The sequence below is a fragment of the Prorops nasuta genome, unplaced genomic scaffold (genome assembly GCF_024137725.1).
Source record: "Prorops nasuta isolate Cenicafe-Biocafe unplaced genomic scaffold, Cenicafe_Pnas_1.2 PNAS00001, whole genome shotgun sequence".
Taxonomy (NCBI): Eukaryota; Metazoa; Arthropoda; class Insecta; order Hymenoptera; family Bethylidae; genus Prorops; species Prorops nasuta.
The window spans coordinates 18,011,705-18,035,906 of NW_027116798.1; the positions used below are offsets into that span (position 1 = coordinate 18,011,705).

Genomic DNA, 24,202 nt, shown 5'->3' on the forward strand with positions numbered 1-24,202 from the left:
CGAACCACGAAGCCATAGTGTCGTCTGCTGCTAAGGACGATCACGCAGGATTCTCGCGCAGGAGTTAGCCAGCCGGCTATCATGCCAAGTATATGGGTGATTAGCCGGAACGGCGAGAAATATGGATCGCGGATCCATACCTAATTAATGATTGGTCCCTGGATCCCGATCAGAACCATGACACCCCGGAATGAGGGGAATAATTGGGAGAACGAAGGAATATCCGTCAAATTGGACTACACCTTGTTCTACTCTTGGAGCATCCGTACGTGGTTTAGAAAAGAGAGCTTGGGTCGTCGCCGCGAATATTGAAATTCGGCGTATTTCAATATTGCGGGCCCCAGCCATCGATTTGGCAAAGTTTTCTGTGGAGTTCTCGTGGCGGACGTCGAGGGATCGTTGGACATCGCCGTCGGAGCCACGGAGGATTTTCCCTGCCCTATTTCCTTCTCCCTTTTGCTTTCCCCCCTGCCGCCTTCTAGTCCGTTGCTTTCCCTAAGTTTTCCCCAGTTTTCCTTTTAGTTTAGTGGTTAATGAAATCATTGTGCGCGTATAATAAGTGTGCCAGGACATCGCGGGAGGCCTCTCCCCCCGAGATTTTACCGCGAACAATAAAGATTGTGTCTCCGGATTTTCTTAGTGTTTTTATTGGAATTTTCTAACCCGGAATCCTTTCCGCGCGTTACAATTTGGCTCCCAACGTGGGGCCCCGCCGCGTAGAGTGTCCGTAGTGCCCGCGAGTGCAGTGATTTCATTAAAAAGTGTAGTTTTTTGGACTTTCTCCTGGCCTTCCCCTACCTCCCCCCCCCCCCCTTGCCATAGTGTTCGACCGTTGGCTCTGGCGGTGATCTCCCGCGTTTCCGTGCGTCGCGGGTGCGGGTCGAGTGCTCGTGACCTTTAATGTTTGTTTTCCTTTTCAAACTTAGAAAGTTTTCGCGAGTGATCCAAACTGTTCAAATTCCGAGTTTGTGCCACCTGCCTGTCGTGCCGACGCCGCCACCGCCGCCATCTACCGCCGCCACCGCTGCACCAGCCACCGCCTGTCTTACCGACGCTCTCTCTCCCCCACCGCTGCTTAGTGCTGGGACCCGCTGCCTTCCTGGTCGGCGAAAAAGGTAGGTGAAGAGCATTTCTCCTTCCTCCCCCCCCTCCCCCCCGGTTTTTCCCTCGAAACCTACCGCGACGTGGTTCGTACCCTCCCACTACAGGTCATTTTATTAATTTTGCGTTCCTACGGGCTCCAAGTTTCCGGGTCTCCCTCCATTCTTCGCGATCGACTTTTTAGGTTTCGTAGCCGTTTTTTGTTCGGAGACATGTCCATTCCATGGGAAATGGATCTCGACGTTCGGGCCGCCGGGAATAGGACGGAATCGTTTGAGAGTGACAATAGTGGGAATTCTTACTATTGGGACTCCATGCTCGCGCCGGACGTAAGGCCTCCCCCACAGCCGCCTTTGACCTTCCCTCCGAATTGCGAACTCCCCCCCTCTGCTGATATAATTGCCACCCCTGCGTCAAGACCACCCTTAACTCCCTCCGTAGAACCCCGCAACCCCTATGGATCTCGGGAGATCCAATTAATCGATTTATCGTGTGATGAAATTCCTCCCACCCCGCGTCGAGAGGTGACTCAACCCCGTCGCAACGTAGTTAGTTTTTCTTCCCCGGTAGCGACCACAATCGCCGAAGAATCGAATTCGCGTTTTCAGGAATCCACGAGGACGACCGCTGCTGACCGGACCAACCCCTTTCACCCTTGCTTATTTTCAGGAAGACCCGAACACCGATACGAGAATGTACCTTTAGCTCCCCCCGCCGCTCAACCCCCACCCCTGCCGCCTAAACTTTCTTCATTTCAGGTTCCGTGTGCTCCGGATCGTGTGCCGCTACTCCGAATGCTACCCGCTACCCCCCTGACGCATCCACCCCCTACCTCGTACCAACCTACCCTCCCCCTTCCGTCCCGAACTACCCCTCTTCTCCGTAACCCTTTCCCCATTTGGAATTCTGCATCAATCCTTCATAGTACGTACACTATGACCCCGTCCCGTCCCAATTTCCTTCCCCCCCCCCCCCCACATCCCCTAGTTGGCACGGACCGAACCAGTATGAAGCGACGCCGCCTAGGGCACGTCAGGCTTCATACCCAGTTAGTTCTAACGCCGAATCTAGCGCCCCTTACTTCCCGACATATACTCCCCCCCCCCTACGCTCACCCCTACCCCAATCCCGGAAAATTCCCAACCACCCCCCCAGCCCAGCACCCTCCGAGAGTTCGATCCTTATTACTTAAATCCCTCCCACCTATCAGAGGCCCTTACCCCGGAAATGCGCGCGTGGGATAGTCTCACGAAATATATCCCAGTTTTTACCGGACAATTCGACGAGGACCCTCGAGAGTTTTTAACCTCCCTGCACGAATTGAGCCAAGGTAGGTATCTAGCGGCCTCGGCCGTCTTACGTGCTCTTCCCTCAGCCCTCGCAGGAACCGCGCTAACCTGGTTCCGACAGGAAAGTCCCGCGTGGACCGAATATTATGATTTTGTCAAGGCTTTCTGCAAAACCTTCGCCATCAAATACCCCGCCCACGTAATCCGACAAGAAGCCACCGCCCGGACCCAAGGACCACAGGAACGACCGCTGGATTTCATTATGAAAATTAGAAGAATTTTGGAACGAATGGACCCCCCTATGGAACTGGGGCAGCAACTGGACCTGGCCTACTATAACCTGCTTCCCCTGTATCGCCAGAAAATAGCTAGAGAAGAGCTGTCCAGTTTCCAGGACCTAATCAACGAGTGCCATCGAGTGGACACCAGAAGATTGGCTGATCGTTCCAAGCATCCTCCCCCACCACTGCCCTCTGCGTCCCTCTACCCTACCGAAGCCTATAACTCCCTTACCAGTCCTCGTAACCCTGCCGCCCCCATCGAAGCCGAATTAACCTTAGCCCAAGGAAAAGAACCCACCCTCGCCTTCACCCCTAGTTCCCCGACCCCCGACAAACCCTCTTCCCCGCCACCCACCCAGTCCAAACCTCCCAAAGGCCCCCGCAACAAACCCACAAAAACCCCTAGCACCGGTACTCCTTCTTCCCTGCCGAAAACCCCTCCCGACGACAATCAACCCCTCCCTGTAAGCCCAGCCACAGGAGATCTGGATATCCAGAAGATGAGGCCACCCCCGAACACCTACTGGAATTGCCATCGCCCAGGACATCACTTCACCCTGTGCTCCCACTCCCGAGGGAAATTTTGCAACCGCTGCGGACGGATGGGCATTATCACCAAGACCTGCCCCAACTGTAAGGAAAAGCAGAGCTCGGGAAACGAATAATCGGGACATCTTTTGGACTCGACGATTCGACTCCCGCTCTCAAGAGTCCCAATACCGCCCTCGATTCCTTCCCCGAACTCTCCCCTGCCTCCCCCATTGAACACGACCCCAGATATTTCCTGAATTTACGAATTGGCCAGCACACCTTTCCCGCGCTGCTGGATAGTGGGGCGGCCCGCTCATATTTCGGGAAGAGGATAGGAGACCTCCTGAAGAACCACCTACGACACATTGTAGCGTACATACAGGTTGCCAATGGAGCCGTAGAACCAGCCCAAGGAGAGGCCCAAGTCCGATTCCACTTGGACGGGCAGAACGAAGTCCTGGCGATTCGCGTGTGTAAAGCCCTAGGATACGACTGCATCCTAGGAGTGGATTTTTTGGAGGCCCTGCAGATCACCCTGGACTTCGCAAACCTGACGTGGCGCACTCCTAACTCTCCCTCTCGACCCTTACGCCCCCCTTCTCCTACCGAACCCCCCGTTGAACTTACCCTTGATGGCCTAGCCCTAGTTGCTCCCTCTCCCAGCGAAAAGGAGACCCTCCAAACCCTCTGCCGAACCCTGATGCCCATCTCCGACCAATCCCTCCCCCCTACTCCCCTCACCTCCCATTATATCGATATCTAAGGTCACCCTCCCATTAAAGAACGTCCCCGTCATCTATCCCACGCCATGTTAAAGGTTGCGCACGCTGAAGTACGGGACATGCTGGCCGCTGGAATAATTGAACCATCCAGTAGTGCATGGAGCAGCTGTCCCGTAATTATCAAGAAAAGCACAGGCAAATTTCGTTTTTGTATCGACTACCGTGATGTCAACCAAGTAACTAAGAAGGACGCCTACCCCCTGCCAAATATCGACGCCATCCTCGACGGATTACGAACAGCCCGTTACATCACCAAATTCGACCTGAGCCAAACCTACTTCCAAGTCCCCGTCGACCCCGAATCCCGAGAAATAACTGCCTTTACCGTCCCCGGAGCCGGCCTTTTCCAGTTTACCCGAATGCCCTTTGGCCTTACCAACGCCCCCGCTACATTCCAGCGACTGATGGATCGACTTATTAAGCCCGAATGGTCCACTCACGTCTTCGCATACCTGGACGACATCATTATCGTCAACGAAACCTTTGAAGAACATGCGGAGTACGTGGAGAAAGTCCTAAAAGCCCTAAAAGCCGTTAACTTGACCGTCAACCCAGAAAAGAGCGAGCTCTGCTGTCAGCAAGTTAGTTACTTGGGCTACATCATCGACAAGGAAGGATTAAAGGCCGACCCCGAGAAGATCGCCCCCGTCGTACAATACCCCGACCCACGAAACATCAAGGAGCTACAACGTTTTCTAGGAATGGTGGGCTGGTACGCCCGTTTTATAGACAAATTCTCCGAGCACAAGGTCCCAATAACGCAGCTCCTGAAGAAAGACGCACCCTGGAAGTGGGAAGAAACACAACAGACAGCCTTCGAAGCCTTAAAGTCCGCCCTGTCCTCCACCCCTGTCCTCCTCCGCCCCGACTTCTCCCAACCCTTTATAGTCCAGACCGATGCCAGCAACTCCGCGATAGGAGCGGTCCTGACCCAAATGAGCAACGGAGCCGAGCTTCCGGTGGTGTTCGCGAGCCGAGTGCTGAGCCCCGCAGAACGAAACTACTCCACGACGGAGAAAGAGTGTTTGGCGGTATTGTGGGCCGTGAAGAAGTTCCGTCCCTATATAGAGGGTACGGCATTCCGAGTAATTACCGACCACAGTAGTCTGCGGTGGTTGCAGCGGCTCCGCGATCCCACTGGAAGACTCGCCCGTTGGGCGCTGGCCTTACAGTCGTTCGATATGACGATCGAACATAGAAAAGGTTCTGCTAACGTTGTCCCCGATGCCCTTTCCCGCATGTACCCTTCCCTTGTCACTGCCCTTGCCACCATAGGTTCCTCCCAAGATCAGTGGTATCTTCATCGCTTGAAGAATGTACAGGAAGCTCCCTGGAAATACCCGGATTGGAAAGTTCACGAAGATAAACTGTACTACCATCGCCCAAATCCCACGATAGAACCCGCTATGGAAGATATGAATGCCTGGAAATTAGTATTACCCCCCGAAAGCCGCCCCCGAACCCTTAGCGACGGACACGATCCTCCCCAGTCCGGCCATTTAGGAATAGAAAAAACGTATGCCCGCCTCGCACAAGATTTCTATTGGCCAGGAATCTATCACTCCGTAGTTAAGTATATCCGAACTTGCCGTGCTTGTCAGACCCACAAACAGTCCACCCAAGGCCCCTCAGGACTGATGCGGGAACGAGTCGTAGAGGAACCATGGACCTTAGTGGCTGCAGACATAATGGGACCGCTTCCGCAAAGCAAAAACCAGAATAAATATCTGTTAGTCTTCCAGGACACATTTACAAAATACGTAGAGTTGAAAGCTTTGAGGAAGGCGGATGGCAGATCAATCGCGGCAGCCATTTCCTCTCTAATAGTCCATAGATGGTGTTTTATCTATATAATAAGGTATCTGTATATATATAGATATTTCAGGGCAGAGATAACAATTTAGTAACACTGCTCTGTAGTTTCGTATATTTTTATTAATGGATTGTTATAGGATGTTATTATGCGATCCGTTCGTCGTGATGGATTTCAAAGGAGTGTTCCTTTTTCGTCCCCCGTCTTCGTATCCGCAGTCCCCCGATTCGCCCCACCCGTTTTCCCGAAGTTTACCGAGTCTCGCGTCGCGTCTCCGACCATACCTGACCATACACGACGATCGTTTCGTTTACATATATATATTGTTAAGTCACAACATACTCCCCCCATTGAGAGGATATCGAACAATCTTATTACATGGTTTTTTTTAAATGAGTGTTAATTTGAAACTTATGAATAATCATATGATGGACGGATATAAGTAATCGTGGACGCAAATAGCGCTTTCAGTTCACATGAACCCTTTTTTGACCGGTAAATATCGTGGACGCCTAGGCGCTGTCTTCGTTGTTGCGAATATTGCATGAAGGAAGAGGACATAGATATTTAGTGCCCCGTTTCATTTCGCCAGAGGTTGTTCGCAAAGTGACCGCTCGAACGATCCCATCTTTACCTGGATGAATTTCTTTTATGCGTCCTAGCATCCATTATGAGCAAGGCAATGATTTGTTTTTGATTAACACCAATGAATCAATTTGAATGTTGGAAGCATTTTTTAACCATTTGGCTTTAGTTTGGAGCTCATTTAAGTATTCCAAATTCCATCTCTTCCAAAAATCTTGTCGTACCTTTGAAATATGCTGCCATGTAGACAATCTATTTTCTGGAACAGATAAAAAATCGTTCTCGGGAACGGCGATTAATGGTCTACCGATGAGAAAATGACCTGGAGATAGCGCTTGCAAATCATTCGGATCCGTTGACATGGCCATGATCGGTCGCGAATTGAGCACACCCTCGATTTCAACGACAAACGTGTTAAATTCTTCGAACGTAAAAAGCGATTCGCCGACGACTCTGTATAAGTGATGTTTGAAAATCTTTACACTAGCCTCCCATAGCCCACCGAAATGTGGGGCTGCAGGTGGTATAAAGTGCCATTGAATATGATTTTTAATATTAAAGTCTTGTATTTTAGATGTTGAATCCTTTTCGTTAAAAAATGAGAGAATTTCCCGGAGTTGATTATTAGCTCCGATAAAATTAGTACCATTATCTGAGTAGATATGTTGAGGAAGTCCTCGTCGAGACGTAAACCTACGTAACGCGGCAAGAAACCCTTCTGACGTCATATCAAAAACTACTTCCAAATGTATGGCTTTCACAGACATACAAACGAACACGGATACGTATATTTTTACTTTATTTCGATTTCGGTATTTCCTTTCTTTATTATAAAAAGGTCCACAAAAATCCACACCAGTATGTGTGAATGGAGGAGATGCAGACATTCGTGCTTTGGGTAGATCGCCCATACGATAAGTCACTGTTGATGGTTTGAATCGAAAACAACGATTACAAGAACGTATTACACGTTTAACATAATTTTTTCCATCGAGTAACCAGAATCGTTGTCTAAGATGATATAACGTAGTTAGAACGCCTGAATGATGTAGTTTAAGGTGGATTTCACGTATTAAACATTCCATTAAATGATGTTTAGGAAGCAATATCGGATGTCTTTGTGCATAGGACAAATTAGATTTGTGTATTCTACCACCTACGCGAATTATACCTTGTTCATCCAGAAATGGGCTTAAAATAGCAAATTTTTTATTGACTGTTTTATTTGGATGATTTAATGAATTTATAATATCTGTAAAATATATGGATTGTAAATGTTTAATTGTTTTTTCTTCGGCTTTAAGAATTTCGATATTACTTAGTAAACCTATATGTTCAGAGTTTTTTCTAAATCGCAGGCAATATGCTACAATCCGGATAGTTTTGTGATATGATGAAAATTTATTAAATATGCTTAATTGCTCGGTTACGAGGGAAAGACAACTTTCCTTTCGTAGTTCTGTAATTTCTGTATTGGGAATCGTGTTCTTAGGCCATTGTTGTTTCGGTTTACTGAGCCAATCCGGTCCTCGTTGCCAAAGTTTGTTAAGTTTGAATTCGTATGGAGATTGACCTCTGGATATTGCATCAGCAGGATTGTCCTTCGATTGTACATATTTCCATTCATGTTTTCCGCATAAGTCTCTTGTGTTCAATACGCGATTAGCGACGTATGTCTTTAATTTGTGAGGAGGGGTACGTAACCAGTGTAACACTATGCTAGAATCACACCAGAACGTGCATGAATTGAATAATTCTCCCTTTAATGATTTATATATCTCGTCATATAATTGTGCTAACAATAAAGCACCGTACAATTCAAGCCGTGGAATTGTCATTGTTTTGATAGGAGCTACTCTTGATTTCGATCCGAGTAAACGTACCGAAATCTATCCGAATTGAACTTCCGATCGAACGTAAATACAAGCTCCGTATCCATTAGTACTGGCATCCGAAAACCCATGTAGTTGTATAATTTGGTGATTCAAAATTAATAATTTTCTGTCAAAGAAAATTCGACCCATAGATTCCCATTGTGCAACAAAAGACAGCCACTCGGAATGAATAGCTTGAGGTAATGACTCATCCCAAGCAAGACCTTGTTGCCATATTTTTTGCATCAACCTTTTTAGGTATAATATAACGGGACCCAATAAACCGATGGGGTCAAAAATTTTCGCGATTTCTGACAATATACATCTTTTAGTTCTACTCTTTACGGTCTGTATGCAGTAAGGAGTATAACAAATTTTATCATCTGTTGCATTCCATGATATGCCCAATGTTTTTAGTGTTTTATCCATGTTCAAAATAAAATTAGTATGAATCGCTTCGGTTGGCAAATCTTTAATAATTCTCTCATCATTAGCTGCCCATTGTCGAATAACAAATCCTCCTCGAGCTAATAATGCAATTAGTTCGTCTCTTATCTGACGAACTTCTTCGATAGTGTTTCCGCCTGTTAGTAAATCATCAACATATAGATGTGTTCTTAAAATCTCAGCCGCTCGTGGAAATGTTTCCTTTTCGTCATCAGCTAATCTTTCTAAGGTCCGTATAGCCAAAAATGGAGACGATGAGATACCGAATGTTAATGTATTTAATTCAAATGTTTTTATCTTTCCATCTTGACGCCACAAAATTCGTTGGAACTTTCTGTCTTCTTTGTGTACCAACACCTGCCGATACATTTTTTCAATGTCAGCGGTAATGATGAAGTTATACATACGAAAACGTGTTAGGTGTGATATCAATTTGTCCTGAATAGTCGGACCTACCATTAGTACATCGTTTAATGATACACCCTTTATATTCTTAGCGGATGCATCAAACACTATTCGAATTTTCGTGGTATGGCTTGAATTTTTGGTCACGGCATGATGAGGCATATAATAGCCTTCTTCTTCCTCGTTTTTCACTAAAGACATGTGGTTTAATTTGATATATTCGTCAATTATTTCCGAGTACGCCTTTTTCATAACACTATTGTGTGCCATACGACGTTCTAACAATAATAAACGTCTATGGGCGATATCCTTTGATCCTCGAAATGTTTCTATCCTTTGACGGAATGGCAAACGTACTATGTAGCGTCCTGAAACATCTCTATTTATGGTGTTTACATAGTGTTGTTCACAGTCGATTTCTTCTTGGGAAGGATATTTGATCAAACCTACTTCTTCGACTTCCCAGAATTTTTGCATTATGTTTTCCAAAACGACTGAATGACATGTCTCTTTAGAATCCCTTAAATCTATGAAACCGCCAGCTACCACCCATCCTAATTGGGTTTTTTGTAAATACAAATCTACGTCATTTTGTGTTATTCTAATTTGCCCGATTGCGAACAATGATAATGCCTTTCCAGAACCTATCAATACATCGATAACATTCGGGATGTGGAAGTTAGGATCTGCTAATTTAATGTTTTGTGGAATTTTTATGTTTTCGCGTTTGAATGTTTCTGTCGGAACCGAATCTGAAATTTTTGGTACTATTAAACATACTAATTTAATATGATAATCATTATGCAACGCCTTTATGGTTATTGGTATTGATCCTATTGATACTGTGTTAAGTCCGTCAATTGTAGAAATAGATTTCGTACAGGCGTTCACTCGGATTCCTAAACGCTTAACCATAGACTCTGAAATAAAATTATTTGTAGCGCCCGTATCCAACAGGACGCGACCATTTACCAATAATCGATTTTTATCACGGATTCCGACTATAGCAGTTGTTAATAATTGTGACGGACAAGGATCTCTAACTATGCATATTATTTCATTATTCCTTTATTCCTGTACTAGTCATAAATTATTTTAACGATCAGATGTTGAAGCATTGGCATCATTGTTAATCGGCTCGTCTTTCAAATGTAACAGGGTATTGTGTCGTTGACTACAAATCGTACACCCTGACAATCGGCACGGTTTTCCTTTATGGGATCTCATACAGTTGTAGCACAATTTTGCCCTTTTAACTAAATTAAATCGCTCGTGTGGTGGTAATCCTTTAAACTCATCGCATCTAAACAATGGGTGTATCCCTGTTTTACAAGCTATACACGGTCTAGTTGTTGTATTAGCTACGAACGTTTGACTCGACGCGATCTTTTGTCGTTTCCTAATTGACGTATCGTGTTTCTCCATTTCGTTATCATTTTGTCTTATTCGTTCACGTCTAGACACGTTAACCGCACATTTGTATAGAAATTCGTATGTTTTTTCCAAATCAGGAAACTCTTCGCGACTTAAATTGGCTTCCCATTGTCCTAATATTTATCTAGGCATTCTAGTTTCTAGTATATGCACTGCTATTTCTGGGGTTACTTTCACTTCTAGAGCTTCCAGTGAAGCGATATGTTGTTGCATTTCATCTGCTAATTGTGATAACCCCTTGGATGATTCTTTTTCCAATTTAGGTAAGTTTAACATGAGAGACAAATGTTTAGAGACTAGGACTCTCTTTACTTCATAAGATCGTTCAAGTACTCCCCATGCTTTCGAATAATTCGCGTTATTAATAGAAAATAACCCGACTTTCCTGGCAGCGTCGCCGGATAACGCGGACCTAAGATAGTGTAACTTCTCAATATCTGTTAAGTCGGTTCGAGAATCAATTAAACTACGGAAAGCAGCTTTGAACGATAGCCAATTCTCGTATTTACCTTCAAAAACCGGTAATGATATTTGAGGTTGTTCGAGATTGGGAGGAGCAGAAAATGTTGCGAAGTAGATTCCGCATTTCTCTGTTATATCTCCCATCTCTATTGCGCTCACAATAGACGGCTAGACCGACAGCGTCTAGCCGCTCTATCTGTCTCTCTCTCCGCGGCGCGCTTGCGCGTCTTCTGGCCCTGGCGCGTCGCGGCCGCGAAGCGACACTACTTGCGCGCTTGGCCACTAGGTGGCCAGCGCACGCGGCAGCTCTCTCGCTGGCAAGATTAGTGTCGCGTAATTATATAGATGGGTCCTTGATAAGGACCCATCGCACCTCAGCCTTGCTCAACCGACTGCGTAGCAGCAGCAACCGCAGCAACGAAGCAGCCTTTTTAGCCTCAACGGCATCTTGAAGAGCGCCTCCACCGGCGAACTCATCGGGCAAATACTTTGGTAAGTATCACCCACCACCCACTGCCTTCCAAGAGGGGACTTCCCCTCTGCGGCATTTCCTCCCTCCTAAGGGAGATTTCTCCAGGGACTTCCCGGGAGAAGTTAAAACCCTCTCCTTCCCCTCCACACTGCCTCCGAGGACTACCTCGGACCCAGTGTTCCGACCCTCAAATCCAGGGCTCTCGACGAGTCGAGTAGTGGGAGGAGTAGAATCACCCTAAGGGTTGGGGTGGCTCGGAGCCACTAGAGCTCTTGGAGAAGGCGGCCGAAGGGTAAGGGGACTTCCCCTTCCCTAAAACCATTTCTCCAACTTCGCTTCCTCCCGTGGCTGGGGATTTTACTAGGGAATACCCTAAGAAAAATTGTCCAGTCAGGGAGTTTCTAAGTCCGCGTTCCTTTCTGGGGAATTCGAGTTTCTACGGTTATTAGGAATCTTCGTCTATCGAAATTCCCTAGAATCTGACGACGACAAATTCCCTAGAAAGTCGATCATCTTAGTCTAAGCGGTTCTTTTTGTAAATATTGTAAAATTTTGTATAATTTTTATTTATTTGAATAAAGACTCTTTTACCTCTTACATTTGTCTTCGAACTTTTATTCTCAGATATAACTTTCCCTTCTGACCACAGGACTGGAACCTACTTGGGCACTGTCTCGCACAAATTTTTGGTCCTTTGAGCCGGATTTCCGGCAACAAACGTTCGAAGTGCATCAGTGTTCCTGAGTGGGCATTCCGTACTGTGGTTTGGATTGTGGTTTGTTCTGGAATAGAGTTTCGAAATGGCTAGCGCAGGGGAATTATTAGAAGCAATCAATTACGTGCCCATGATTCGGGGTGAATTCGTTCGGTTGGTCGTTAACATCAAGAAGCGTGGAGTGCACAATTTCACCCTTCCCTTCTTGGAGGATAGGCTAGCAGCCTTAGAGAAGTGGCTTAACGTGTTGCATAAAACTCACGTTAAGATCACTACTCACACTAAACCGGCCGAATTAGCTAAAATGGAGTACGTAACCGATAATTGGTATCAAGCGGCCCTTGATGCCCATAGTGACGCGGAAGAATTCATCCTAGGACATCTAGATGAACTTCGACCCAATCAGGGCATGTCGGCATCAGGTCCCACTGCGCCTTCAGGCGAAATAAACCACATTAGGCTTCCAGTTATTGATTTACCGAAGTTTTCCGGGGATTATTTAGAATGGAACAACTTTTATGAGACGTTCCGTTCCATTGTTCACGACAAAGTGTATGTCTCGGGTCGGAACAAGTTCCATTATCTAAAATCCTGTTTGCAAGGAGAAGCAGCTACGGTCATTAAATCTTTAGCGATCACTTCCGAGAACTATGAGATAGCATGGGACACTCTGGTAGCTCGGTTCACTGACGAACGGATGATCACGGATACGTTCTTAGATCAAATCTCGCAAGTACCCACGCTTCGGGGTGACAATTTTAAGGTTCTGAAAGAAGTTAGGGACTCAGTTACGGTTGCTCTCAACGCCCTTAAAACTATGGGTTACGGCGTCGATCATTGGGATCCCATCATTGTTCATTCACTGAAGAACAAACTGGATGACACCCTCCGCTTGGCTTGGGAGATGTATCTAGGAAGCAGCAAGGATTATCCCACCTTTCTTCAATTTTCGGAGTTCTTGACGCGACACATTAATTCATTGCAATCATTAGGTAACAAACCTAAAATTTCCAAAAAGGAATCGGGGAGATCCTTGAAGTCACACGCTACTAGCGTGAATAGTACCGGTTGCGCTCACTGTGGTAGTAACCATCTCTTGTATCAGTGCAAGGACTACCTTGCATTGACCCCTCAGGCCCGTTCAAAGTTCGCATTTTCACAGAATCTTTGCATCAACTGTCTGAGGCCCGGGCATAGTTGCTCCAATTGCTCTTCTTCGTCACGATGCAGGAAATGTAGTAAAATGCATCATACTTTATTACATTTTGACAAATCCGGCACCGGGGGGAGCAAGGCACGGGGGTCTACCCCCGCGGTCAACTCCTCTTCCGAGCCAGAACCCTCTAGCTCGAATACTACAACACATCTTAGTGTTTCCGACACCCGATCAGTGCTATTGGCCACCTTTTCTGCCAGAATCGACGCTCATGACGGTTCTCGTATTATAATCCGCGGTTTAGTTGACACGGGCTCCGAAACTTCCTTTATTTCGGAAAATCTAGCTCAGCAAATACGGGTATCACGAAAACGTGTCAACGCAACCATTCATGGCGTCTCTCTGAATTCGGCTCAAAACGTTCGAGCAGAGGTACAGATTACGCTTCATTCTCTATCCCGACACGGTGTCTCGTTGGACGTAACTGCATTGATCTTACCAAGGATTACTCAGTATATGCCTCCGACTTATTCTCCGTCGTCCTTTCCAGCACTTAGCAAAATTGATCTGGCTGATAACTTCGCTTCAACCAGGGCTCCAATTGATGTGCTCATTGGTGCAGACTATCTTGCAGCATTGATGGAAGGCCCGTACATGCATTCTCCTGATCATACGTTGCTTGCTCAACGGACTATTTTCGGGTGGATCGTTTCGGGGGTCGTACCCAGGGCTGGTCGCTCTCATAGTGTCACGGTGCATCATTGCTTTGCGGTAGAAAAAACTCTTCGCGACTTCTGGGAACTGGAAGAAGTTCCGGAAGTCAAACCCATGTCCACAGAGGACTCCCTCTGTGAACAACATTTTGTGAATACGGCATCACGCACCTCTTCAGGTCGTTTTGTCGTTGCTTTACCTTTTCGATCCGACATCGAGAAGCACAGCTTAGGTTCTTCCTCTCGGGTAGCAGAGAAAACCTTAACACGAATACTTCGGCGATTGGAAACCTCTCCAGAACAAGCTGAAAGTTATTCTCAATTCTTACAGGAGTATCAAGTGTTAGGACATATGTCTCCTGTTCCTTTGAACTCTGATTTTCGCGTCTTTCTGCCTCATCATGCAGTTTTTAAGACCGAGAACCAGAAAACAAAGATTCGCGTTGTATTCAACGCATCTTCTAAAACCTCTACTGGCGTCTCGCTTAATGATACGCTATTCATTGGACCCAAACTCCAACAGGACATCACGCGGATCCTAATGAATTGGCGTTCCTTTCGATATGTAGGCGTGACAGACATTGTTAAGATGTTCCGACAGATTCTTGTGCGTTTTGAGGACCGCAAGTATCAGAACATTTTATGGAAGACTGATTCCGGTGCGCTTCAGGCTTTCGAACTCAACACGGTGACCTACGGTACGGGACCGGCACCTTTCTTATCCTCGCGAGTTTTGCGCGAATTAGCTTCCACGGATGGGGCTGACTTCCCTCTCGCACAGGATGTGTTGTTAAATTCTACTTATGTAGACGACATACTTTTTGGGGCCCATGACTTAAAGCAACTTAGTTCGATCAGGGAACAACTCATCGCTCTACTGGCGAAAGGGGGCTTCTCCTTAAGCAAATGGGCATTCAATCAACCGGGGTCTTCCCCGCTTGAACCTACCGAGCTGCACTCTTTCTTTGAGGATCCTGCTGGATCAAGTAAAGTCTTGGGCATATATTGGGATCACGGGGATGATAGCTTCCGCTTCCGTGCTTCTCCTTCTCACATTGGTGTACTAACCAAACGCATCCTCTTATCAGAGAATGCCAAGATCTTCGATCCATTGGGTTGGATCTCTCCAATAGTCATCACCTTAAAGCAGTTAATGCAATCCACCTGGTTGCTTAAACTCTCTTGGGATGAAGAAATTCCCGAGCCTATTCAGTCAAAATGGCTCAAGTGCTATGAGCAGCTCCGAGACTTACAGACTTTACGGATCCCACGGTGGACTGGACAATCACTTACTACTGGAAAACGTGAATTAATTGGATTTTGCGACGCCTCAGAGCTTGCGTACGGCGCGGTCGTTTATGAACGCCTCACTGATGAGGACGGTCAACTCTCGGTACATTTAGTAATGTCCAAAACAAAGGTCGCTCCGATCAAGACCACTTCAATCCCTCGTCTGGAGTTGGTCGCCGCTGCCCTTCTTGTCAAATTATTGGTTCACGTCAAGGGAAGCTTGGTCGGGAGTTGTGATGCGATTCGTTGCTATTCAGATTCGCAGGTCGCTTTAGCTTGGATAGCAAAGCAACCCGTACATTGGAAGACGTTTGTCGCCAATCGCGTTTCATATATCCAAACACATTTATCGGAAGCCAGCTGGCATTATGTACACACTAAATCGAATCCTGCAGACTTGTGTTCAAGAGGAACCAGTGCTCAACAGTTATCAGAGGACTCACTTTGATGGCATGGGCCTGCTTTCCTCCGTGAGCACACCGTAAATCCCGTTCAGATCTTTGAAACCGCGGAAGAAAGTCGGAAGGTAGCGTTAACCGCTCAACTAGACACAACTGAGTGTTGGTTTTTTGATAAGTTTTCGTCTTGGTCTAAACTGGTCCGAGTTATGGCCTATGTTCTTCGATTTGTCCAGCGGACCAGGAAAACCGGCCAATGGGAGGACTCCCTCCTGTCTGCATCGGAAATTCGCAGTTCGATTGAAGCCTTGGTAAAGGTTGTTCAACGAACACACTTCGCGAGCGAAATCTCAGCCTTGAATCATGGGTTACGTATACCGTCGCGGTCAAAGCTTCTTTCCTTACATCCGGTCATTGATTCACAAGGAATCTTAAGAATAGGGGGACGGCTTCGGAACGCCGAAATTTCTGAACCAATGAAACACCCCATTATTTTACCGCACTGTCATTTAACTGCCATACTCATTAGACAAACCCACCTAGAGACACTTCACGGGGGACTCCAATTAACCTTGTCCACGTTGCGGCAAAGGTTTTGGGTCGTGAATGCGCGAAATCTAGTAAAATCATGTGTTCATAAATGCATCACGTGTGTTCGCGAACGCGCTAAACTCGGTAGCCAACTTATGGGTTCACTTCCTGCCGCTCGGGTTTCTCGCAGTTTCACTTTCGAACACACCGGAGTAGACTATGCCGGGCCCTTTTCGGTGAAATTACATCACGGTCGTAATGCAAAAGCCATAAAATGCTACCTGGCCGTGTTCGTATGTCTATCTACCCGTGCCGTTCACTTGGAAATCGTCTCTCGACTGGATACCGAGGTCTTCCTCGCCGCGCTGTCTCGTTTTATCTCTCGTCGTGGAAAACCCGCCGTCATGTACTCAGACAACGGCCTCAACTTTCAAGGAGCGGACGCAGAACTCAAACGCGCCTACCGATGCTCCTTAGAAGCTGCACGCGCTCAGAACACCGATTCCATCAGTGAAATCGAGTGGAAATTCATTCCAGTCGCTACTCCCCACTGGGGCGGTCTTTGGGAAAGTGCCGTAAAAAGCATGAAGCACCACCTTAAGCGCTCCCTCGGAGTTTTCGTGCCTAATTTCGAGGAAATGGCCACACTATTGACCAAGATTGAGGCCTGTTTAAATTCACGACCTATATCGCGGTTACATGATGATCCAGAGTCGTTGGACGTACTCACTCCGGGGCATTTTTTGTCAGGACGGGCGTTAAATTCCCCACCTGAATTATCCACCTTGGATTTACGAGAATCATCATTAAACCGTTGGCAAACCGTAAATCGAATCACCGAGACCTTTTGGAAGAAGTGGTCTTCCGAATACTTACACACTCTGCAACATAGGCCGAAATGGCAGAACTCTAACTCGGAATTCGGTGAAGGAGATTTGGTCCTTGTCAAAGTAGCTAACAATCCTCCCCGTATGTGGACCTTGGGGCGGATTCTCAAACTAGTTCCTGGGGTGGACGGAGTAGCTCGCGTAGCTGTCCTTAAAACCGCGAGAAAAGAGATTCAACGGAGTCTCTCGCAACTCTGTAAACTCCCCTCTTAGCCCTCACTTTGGGTCTTATCAGGGTCTATCTTCACCCTGCTTTCCGGCATCCTGGGACTCTTCAGGTTGTCCTCTCTCCTTCTCAAGCTTCCTGGGACTCTTCAGGTTGCTTAACTTTCTTTTCCTGGTTTCCTGGGACTCTTCAGGTTACCACCTCCTCTCTCGGGCGTCCTGGGACTCTTCAGGTCGTCCTGTTTCCTGTTCCAAACCTTCAGGAACACTTTATGCTCTCCGCCATGTCTTTTCTTCCAAAACTCCAACAATACTTACTGATTCTTCGTACTCATCATTTGCCTTTTTTGGTGCAGCGATATTTGAGCATGGCGGATTATCCATGGGCCCACCTACTGGGCGTAGGCTATGAGGACGAGGGGGACAACGTCCTAGAATTACATGCCCCCTGGGAGGAAAGTGAATTTCGGCGGTTGTTCGGCAATATTTCCCCGGAGGGGCTAAAGGCGCCACCACCACCACCGCCACGGAAACCACCGTCGAACCCGCGACGTCGGAGGCCCGTGGTTGCCGCCCAGAAGCGCATTGCCTCGACGAACTGGGCTGGGAAAGTCTTAGACGATCCCAGCGCCAGGGAACTCGAGCGCAATGCGCAAAAAATTATTGTCCGAGCCTTCGGGCAGACGATAGAGGTGCCGCTCTATTCGGCCCTTAAACTCCGGCGTTGGAAGGCCTGGGCCCCGCAGGGCAAAATCACCCTGCGGTGGTCGCCGGCCTTAGAGCTTCACTCGGCCAAGCTCCATATGAAGCCATGTAAATAGTCGTCTCGTCCTTATCTGTTTTATATCTTTTATTTTTATTTTTTTTGTAAATAAACTTGTGTTAAACTGAGTTAACTTTCTTCTTCCTTGTCTTGACGCCATCGCGTCAACGGGGGGAGTTTGTTCGAGATTGGGAGGAGCAGAAAACGTTGCGAAGTAGATTCCGCATTTCTCTGTTATATCTCCCATCTCTATTGCGCTCAGAATAGACGGCTAGACCGACAGCGTCTAGCCGCTCTATCTGTCTCTCTCTCCGCGGCGCGCTTGCGCGTCTTCTGGCCCTGGCGCGTCGCGGCCGCGAAGCGACACTACTTGCGCGCGTGGCCACTAGGTGGCCAGCGCCCGCGGCAGCTCTCTCGCTGGCAAGATTAGTGTCGCGTAATTATATAGATGGGTCCTTGATAAGGACCCATCGCACCTCAGCCTTGCTCAACCGACTGCGTAGCAGCAGCAACCGCAGCAACGAAGCAGCCTTTTTAGCCTCAACGGCATCTTGAAGAGCGCCTCCACCGGCGAACTCATCGGGCAAATACTTTGGTAAGTATCACCCACCACCCACTGCCTTCCAAGAGGGGACTTCCCCTCTGCGGCATTTCCTCCCTCCTAAGGGAGATTTCTCCGGGGACTTCCCGGGAGAAGTTAAAACCCTCTCCTTCCCCTCCACACTGCCTCCGAGGACTACCTCGGACCCAGTGTTCCGACCCTCAAATCCAGGGCTCTCGACGAGTCGAGTAGTGGGAGGAGTAGAATCACCCTAAGGGTTGGGGTGGCTCGGAGCCACTAGAGCTCTTGGAGAAGGCGGCCGAAGGGTAAGGGGACTTCCCCTTCCCTAAAACCATTTCTCCAACTTCGCTTCCTCCCGTGGCTGGGGATTTTACTAGGGAATACCCTAAGAAAAATTGTCCAGTCAGGGAGTTTCTAAGTCCGCGTTCCTTTCTGGGGAATTCGAGTTTCTACGGTTATTGGGAATCTTCGTCTATCGAAATTCCCTAGAATCTGACGACGATAAATTCCCTAGAAAGTCGATCATCTTAGTCTAAGCGGTTCTTTTTGTAAATATTGTAAAATTTTGTATAATTTTTATTTATTTGAATAAAGACTCTTTTACCTCTTACATTTGTCTTCGAACTTTTATTCTCAGATATAACCTTCCCTTCTGACCACAGGACTGGAACCTACTTGGGCACTGTCTCGCACAGAGGTAGTTTTATGCATTGTTTATCTATGTTCGCTGTGTTCGAAGAACCCTCGTGACGCTCTTCGTTTGATCCATTGTTATTGACTACGCTAGTGCCTTCCGAAGGTGACCTAAGATTCTCTACCCTGCTAGCTAAACTAAAAAATCTATTCTGAACGTTGTCAAATTCTTTCTGATGCTCTTCATTGAAATCTAACACCATCAGCTCATCAAACATTTCCTCGAAATTGTTATACAACTCAGTCAATCGTTTCATACGTAATTTAATGAATACCACATCGCTAGTACCTGAATCGAGGATGTTACCCATACTAGTTATTTGAGACTTCAATGCCGTCCTTTTTGAATTATTAATTTTACTCGTTCGGCCATCTTAACGAAATAAATCGAATGACTTACTTGGATTTGATTTGCTTCTTCTTAAACCTCACAGGAGGCACCAATGTTTTATCTATATAATAAGGTATCTGTATATATATAGATATTTCAGGGCAGAGATAACAATTTAGTAACACTGCTCTGTAGTTTCGTATATTTTTATTAATGGATTGTTATAGGATGTTATTATGCGATCCGTTCGTCGTGATGGATTTCAAAGGAGTGTTCCTTTTTCGTCCCCCGTCTTCGTATCCGCAGTCCCCCGATTCGCCCCACCCGTTTTCCCGAAGTTTACCGAGTCTCGCGTCGCGTCTCCGACCATACCCGACCATACACGACGATCGTTTCGTTTACATATATATATTGTTAAGTCACAACAATGGGGATGTCCGACTTTCTTTTTGACCGACAACGGTACGGAGTTCGTCAACAAGGATATTAAAGCCCTAACCGAAGCATACGGAATTACCCAAATCACCACCCCCCCCCCCCTTACCACGCCCAGGCCAACCCCGTTGAACGCGTTAATCGAACCCTGAAGACAATGCTCGCGATGTACGTGGAGGGAGACCACCGCGAATGGGATAGGAAACTCGAGTCACTACAATTCGCGTTAAATACGTCCACCCAGAGTTCGACCCAATTTTCCCCAGCGTTTCTCAATTTCGGCCGCCATCCCTTACCGATCCGAACCCTCATAAAAGAACCCTCCCCTACCGAATACGAACCCCGCGATACCGTAACCTGGGCCGACAGAGTTATCAATTTAGGACATTTGCGAGACTTGGTCCGGAAGAATTTAGGTGAAGCCACTCTCCGCCAAGCAGCCCGGTATAACCAAATGAAGCTGAAGCTAGCAGACTAATATCTAGCAGACTTTTTATACTTATGGATACGTATATACACCTTGCGTTTAAAGTCGTACTACTTCATATATTCAAAAGTAAACCATTGAAAAGAATAAATTTATAATTTATAAGTATAGAAAAGAGTATACATAACTTTAGGTTATGCTGTCATGATTATTACTGAATATTTTAATTATTAATAATCCATAAAGAATCAAATATAAAAACAATCCGCATGCCCTTAGAAGGTTGAAATTTGGCTGATAAATTCTTACAACTACGCAAAATCAATTCCAATCAACGAATTCGTGGGTGCTGTCCAATAATTAGTGATAATACAAGTTTCCAAGCAGCAGTTTACGCGTTCATGTCTACTAAAATCGTTGCAGAAAGTAAACGCATGCCCTTAGAAGGTTGAAATTTGGCTGATAAATTCTTACAACTACGCAAAATCAATTCCAATCAACGAATTCGTGGGTGCTGTCCAATAATTAGTGATAATACAAGTTTCTAAGCAGCAGTTTACGCGTTCATGTCTACTAAAATCGTTGCAGAAAGTAAACGCATGCCCTTAGAAGGTTGAAATTTGACTGATATATTCTTGCAACTACGCAAAATCAATTCCGATCAATGAATTCGTGGATGCTGTCCAACAATAAAAAAAATGCAAATCTAGTGACTAATAGAAAATATATTATAAAGTTTGTTTCTTATAAAATTAAATGAACAATGTATCTTTTCTTATTTCTTTTTATTTACTCAATTATAAAGAAATTAAATTATTAATAAAATAAATTTCATTTAATCCTTAAATTCTTGTTTATTGGTTCAAAAGAAGCGTTATTTGTATAAAAAAAACTCCGTCGCATATTATCTTTTAACCCAATAGATCCCTTCCAAAGTCTAAAAAATCAAATCCGAATTACTTATTTTCGATCACGCCAACATTAATACGCAAAACTTTTTAACAGTGCTGATTTTAATGCCATATTTTTGGTTGGTAACAGTACAGTTAAAAAATAAAAGAGGCTTCATTATTTCAATCTGTTTCCTTTGTTTGGCTAAAATTCCGCCATGTAGTTGTGGTAGGCTCTCCTATTAGTAGTGCAATTATCAAGGATTTGTGCTGAAAAGACAAGAAATTATTCTGAATAGGTAAGTAGGTATATTAAAATATTAATTTTAGTTTACCTTAATTATTTTTTTAAAAGTTATTACTTAACAGAATTTTACGCGATGTTTTCTTTTTATTAACAGTTCTTGCAATTTCTTACAGAACAGTATCAAACTTTGACACTAGATATATATATAATTCTGTTATTATGACAAATATTAAATTGGACAATGAACAATTGGCAAAAACATTGCTTCAATTTTATCCAGAAATTGATATAGAAAAATTTAAAATGTCTGTTGAATGCAAATCTTGGCGTAAAAGTGGTTGTTTGTGGGAAAAAATTATAACCTTTTTATTTAATTTTAAAGATAAACGAACCTTAAAAAAATACGCCTACAAAGCTTATAAAAGATTTTCTGATAATTTTGGTATAATCTCTAATTATATCATTAATATGAAAGAGGAAATGATATTAGAGCAAGTTAACGTAAGCCAAGCACATAATCAAACTGTAAGTAATAATTTTGTACATAAAAATCTTGCGAAAGTTGATGAAACTATACAGTTATTGGATACAAAAGACACAAATTCTATGAATATGAGTATTAGCGTAATTGATGGTCATCACAATCTTAAAAATCAAGATATGATGAATAATTGTGTTGGTAGTGATGATTTTGACGAATTAGAAAGTTTTACAATGGAGAGCGAAAATAGAGACGATATCTATAGAAAGTTTGAAAAGAAGAATATAAATTTTACGAAAAAAGAAGTAAAATTATATAAATTTAAAAATTTAAAGTTAGATGCCAAAATCCTAATTCCAAGAATTTTTTGGGAACAGTATTATACATTTAATAATGAAACAAGAAAGGCGTATTTAAGGAAGAATTGGACTGATAGTTTTAACGATTATTTTAAGGAAATTTATCCCATATGCGTTTTATCATTCAAATGGCACCGTTGTTATACTAGTTTAAAGAAAAGACGATCTTATTTCCTATCGGAAGCTCAATGCAAAAATTCTGTATGTATGGCAAAATTTAAATTCGTTTCTAGAGCACCAATTGATTTTAATCCAATCAAAGATATAGAGATATTAATATTTATTAATAAAAATCTAATTCATGATAAATCAGAAACAAATCGGCGTTTCTTAAAGGGATTTAAAAGAGGAGAAGTAAAAGAGAAACTAAAATGTGTAACCTCTAGCATTTATTTAAAAAAACAAATTTTAGCTGAAGACGAGAATGTTTTAGAATGGCGTAATTTGACTAGTGTACCAACTCCTCAAGTACTACAAAAAGTTTCCAGTGAAACTAATATGTTAGAAGGTTTAGATAAAGACTTATATATACAATTACTACAGTTAAAAGAAAAACTCATTTCTATTTGGCCTGGAAATAACTTTCCAGGGTATATACAAAGTATATCGTTAACTCCTTTTAAAATTGAACTTTTTTCTGAAAAATGCATTAAATACTTACTTTCACTAATAGGAAATAAAGTATTTTGCAATATTGATGCAACGGGCTCAATAATCTCACATCCTTTAGATAAAAAACATAAATGTAAAGGGGAAAACTTTGTCACTACTTTTCTACCAAATAAAAAAAAACCGGTTTATTATTACTCGTTGATTTTGCCAGGAAATTATGATTATACTCCGCTCCCTTTAGCCGAGTTTATTTCTGAGGATCATAATGTTCCTGCTATATCTTCATTTTTACATAATTTTTGGTATAAAGTTAAATCAATGACTGACAAAAAAATCATCATTCAAAAAATAGAAATGGACTTCAGCTTCGCGCTAATAAATTCTTGTATTTTAATCTTTAACAGAATGGACATATTGACATACTTAAATCTCACTTACAACACAATCATTGACAACAGTTTTAAGGAATTTTTAAATAACTATATTATCATTCATATTTGCTCCACTCACTTGCTGCGTACAGCTATAAGAAAAATAAAGACTATTATTAGAAATAAAAGCGTTAGAAATATTGCAATAAGTTCTGTAACTTCTTTAATACATTCTACGTCACTAGAATCTGCTGGGGATGTTTTTAAAAAAATTATATTAATATTCGGTTTTCTTAATAAGCAAAAAGGATGTATTAGCGCTATAAAAAGTATAATTAATCATAAAAATAAAGACTTAAATAATTATTCCCTACCTTCTATTAATATGTTTAAAAAGAACGATATTCAAAATAATATTCAATATAAAAAGTCGCCATATTTTCAGTTTTTCAATACAATTTTTCAGGAATATCTCAAAAAATCTAAAGGTCTTATGCACAAAAATAAGAAAAATGTATTGAAAACTGTGAAGAAGAATACTTCTAAGTATACAAAATTAATTAATACCGGTAAAAATTTTATTTCAAAAGATACTTTTTATTGCCTGCCTTTTATAAAATATTTATTAATGTATATTCTTCCTTACTATCCCTTGTGGAGCTCTGTAATTATAAAAGAAATAAATTTATATCGTGACAGT

At 44.1% G+C, this 24,202-nt stretch overlaps 4 protein-coding genes across 4 annotated transcripts; 2 read left to right on the plus strand and 2 right to left on the minus strand.

Moving 5' to 3' along the window:
- Positions 1 to 6,465: 6,465 nt before the first annotated feature.
- Positions 6,466 to 8,220, minus strand: LOC136773680 (uncharacterized). Its single transcript, XM_066727524.1, has one exon. The coding sequence runs from the start codon at positions 8,218 to 8,220 to the stop codon at positions 6,466 to 6,468; it is 1,755 nt and encodes a 584-aa protein (XP_066583621.1).
- Positions 8,221 to 8,271: 51 nt separating this feature from the next.
- LOC136773687 (uncharacterized) lies at positions 8,272 to 10,533 on the minus strand. Its single transcript, XM_066727537.1, has 2 exons — positions 10,209 to 10,533; positions 8,272 to 10,151 (listed from the first exon to the last, which is right to left on the minus strand). The coding sequence occupies exons 1-2, from the start codon at positions 10,531 to 10,533 to the stop codon at positions 8,272 to 8,274; spliced, it is 2,205 nt and encodes a 734-aa protein (XP_066583634.1).
- A 1,743-nt stretch (positions 10,534 to 12,276) lies between these two features.
- Positions 12,277 to 12,961, plus strand: LOC136773693 (uncharacterized). Its single transcript, XM_066727549.1, has 2 exons — positions 12,277 to 12,864; positions 12,911 to 12,961. Exons 1-2 carry the CDS (start codon positions 12,277 to 12,279, stop codon positions 12,959 to 12,961), a joined length of 639 nt encoding a protein of 212 aa, XP_066583646.1.
- A 47-nt stretch (positions 12,962 to 13,008) lies between these two features.
- LOC136773701 (uncharacterized) lies at positions 13,009 to 15,798 on the plus strand. The gene is made up of 3 exons (XM_066727561.1): positions 13,009 to 13,245; positions 14,584 to 14,970; positions 15,031 to 15,798. Exons 1-3 carry the CDS (start codon positions 13,009 to 13,011, stop codon positions 15,796 to 15,798), a joined length of 1,392 nt encoding a protein of 463 aa, XP_066583658.1.
- Positions 15,799 to 24,202: the final 8,404 nt, after the last annotated feature.